This window comes from Zingiber officinale, chromosome 5A (genome assembly GCF_018446385.1).
Source record: "Zingiber officinale cultivar Zhangliang chromosome 5A, Zo_v1.1, whole genome shotgun sequence".
NCBI classification, from domain to species: domain Eukaryota; kingdom Viridiplantae; phylum Streptophyta; class Magnoliopsida; order Zingiberales; family Zingiberaceae; genus Zingiber; species Zingiber officinale.
Window position 1 is genome coordinate 93,046,397 of NC_055994.1, and position 2,015 is coordinate 93,048,411.

The 2,015-nt window shown below is 43.1% G+C and overlaps 1 protein-coding gene across 1 annotated transcript; it reads right to left on the reverse strand.

Annotated features, from left to right (window-relative positions):
* Nucleotides 1-589: 589 nt before the first annotated feature.
* Nucleotides 590-1,617, reverse strand: LOC121983025 (histone H1-like). Its single transcript, XM_042536012.1, has 2 exons — nucleotides 1,365-1,617; nucleotides 590-1,269 (listed from the first exon to the last, which is right to left on the reverse strand). Exons 1-2 carry the CDS (start codon nucleotides 1,572-1,574, stop codon nucleotides 754-756), a joined length of 726 nt encoding a protein of 241 aa, XP_042391946.1. The 5' UTR covers nucleotides 1,575-1,617; the 3' UTR covers nucleotides 590-753.
* Nucleotides 1,618-2,015: the final 398 nt, after the last annotated feature.

The window sequence follows — 2,015 nt, forward strand, 5'->3', positions numbered from 1 at the left end:
TCACATTCTAAGAGAAAAAGAATTTTTAAAAATAAAATAATTTATTTGTTATTTTAATTGGCATCCAATTTATACCGACAAAAATGGCATGACCGTTGTAGCCCCAAAAAAATTACACTAAAAATAGAATAATTTAGAAGATAGTCAAGAGGTCCAAAAATATTATTAATGATATTATCGCTTAAATAGAGAGGTGCCATTAATTCGCTTCTTTTATTTTTGTACCAAATTTTAACGCCTAAAAATGTGATTATAAATATAAATATTGCATGGTCTCGATCCCTTATTAATAGTAGAAATTGCTCTGCATCTACTATTAAATGATACTTGAGACAATGTTTGAGATTTTTCTTTTTTATTAGAAAATTTTAAGAAATTTCGAGTAAGATATCAATTTCACTGGATTAAAGTACTTAATTGTTGTTTTCCAATAATGAAGCTTCATTCTTTTAAATTTTCTTTTACTTTTTTTAGAATAGAAGATTATTTTCTCGAAATCCCCTTGGTACAGATAATATTTCCCCGACAAAATTAAAAAATGTGAATTTTACTGATATAAAAAACGATTAAAAATTCTTTGAAAATCCAATTGATAAAGAAAAAAGTGGACCCGAGGAGCATTTATGTATATATTTACCCAACAATACACTGCGATATACCACGAGGGCCCCTACAGCTTGGCCAAACTTACAAAAACAGGCCCTTCCAGGTAAACGTGAAATCAACGAAAGCTTCGACAAAACAAGCAAAATCTCACTTCTTCGACTTCTTCGCCGTCGAACTGCTCGTCTTCGGCTTCCTAACGGGAGTTTTCTTCGGAGCAGCTGCCGACTTCACCGGCGCTTTAAGGGCCTTTCTCCCCGGAGCATCCTTCCTCTTTGTCGCCGACTTTGGCTTCACTGCAACCGGTTTGGGCTTAGTCACCGTCTTAGCCTTTGATTTCGCATTGGCAACAGTCTTCGACTTGGGCTTAGCAATCGATGCCGCAGGCCTCACCTTCGGCTTCGCCTTCGACGCAACGGAAATGGGATTCTTCGTGGTGGCTTTCGCAGTAGCCACGACGACGGAGGCAGTGGCGGAGGAAAGCTTATAGGAGCTCTTCACCTTCGCGAGCTTGCCAGCGGCGGCGAGCTTCTTCAGCTGGAGGAGAAGCATCTTACGGAAATTGGCCGGAAGATGCGCCTTGTGCTTATCCTCCATGGCCTTTGCGATCGCGTAAGGGCTCGATCCCATCCTCTCCTTCAGCGTCAGGATCGCTTCCTTGATCATCTACACTCCAAAACAACGAAATTCAATGTCAAATCCACGAAGAAAGCAGCAAAAACACGACCAAAAAAACACACAAAACGATTTGGAATAGCCACCTCGGCGTAGGGAGGGTGGGCGGAGGTACTCCTCGGGCCGGTGAGCTTCTTAGCTTTGGACGAGGGCGCCTTCGCCTTCGCCTTCGCCTTCGCAGCCTTGACGGTGACAGCGGGGGCGATCGCACCCTCCTCTGCCGCGGGCTTCGCCGGAGCTAGCTCGTCATCGTCGTACGTTTCCATCCTAACAATCGGCTCCTCCAACGCCGGCATCGCTAGGGTTTCCCGAAATCAAACAACGCAGGGACCCCAAATCGAAGACAAAGGGCAGCACACGAGTTGTGGGACTAAATACAGACGAACCGCAGATCCCTGAATTCCTATTGCTCCACGTATGGCGCACGCGGATCGCTATCTTCTCCTCGCTTTAAACGTAGACCCTTGGATCTAGATGACATCGACGGTAGAAATTGTCCTACGGTGAAAATACTAGAATGAAGCTTAGGATTTGTAGGGTGCAATATGGGTTTACGTGTGTTTCTCTTCTCATCCTGAGAGAGAATAACTTGGGATTTAGCCAATGGATTCGTGAGATATTTCTACTAATCTGTAGATGGTGAAAATAGCTTTCGAATGAGACCAATATTACATTAATCCGTCAAGAATACGGGAGCCATTTGTGTTTAGCTAAGAGTTGGACTATAAAATAAAACT

Bases quoted from the DNA above. Each gene is read 5' to 3' on its own strand.
- LOC121983025 (XM_042536012.1), bottom strand. From the start codon at position 1,574: ATGCCGGCGTTGGAGGAGCCGATTGTTAGGATGGAAACGTACGACGAT. The intron at 1,270-1,364 runs GTGGCTATTCCA...TTTGGAGTGTAG, and splicing joins CCCACCCTCCCTACGCCGAG to ATGATCAAGGAAGCGATCCT.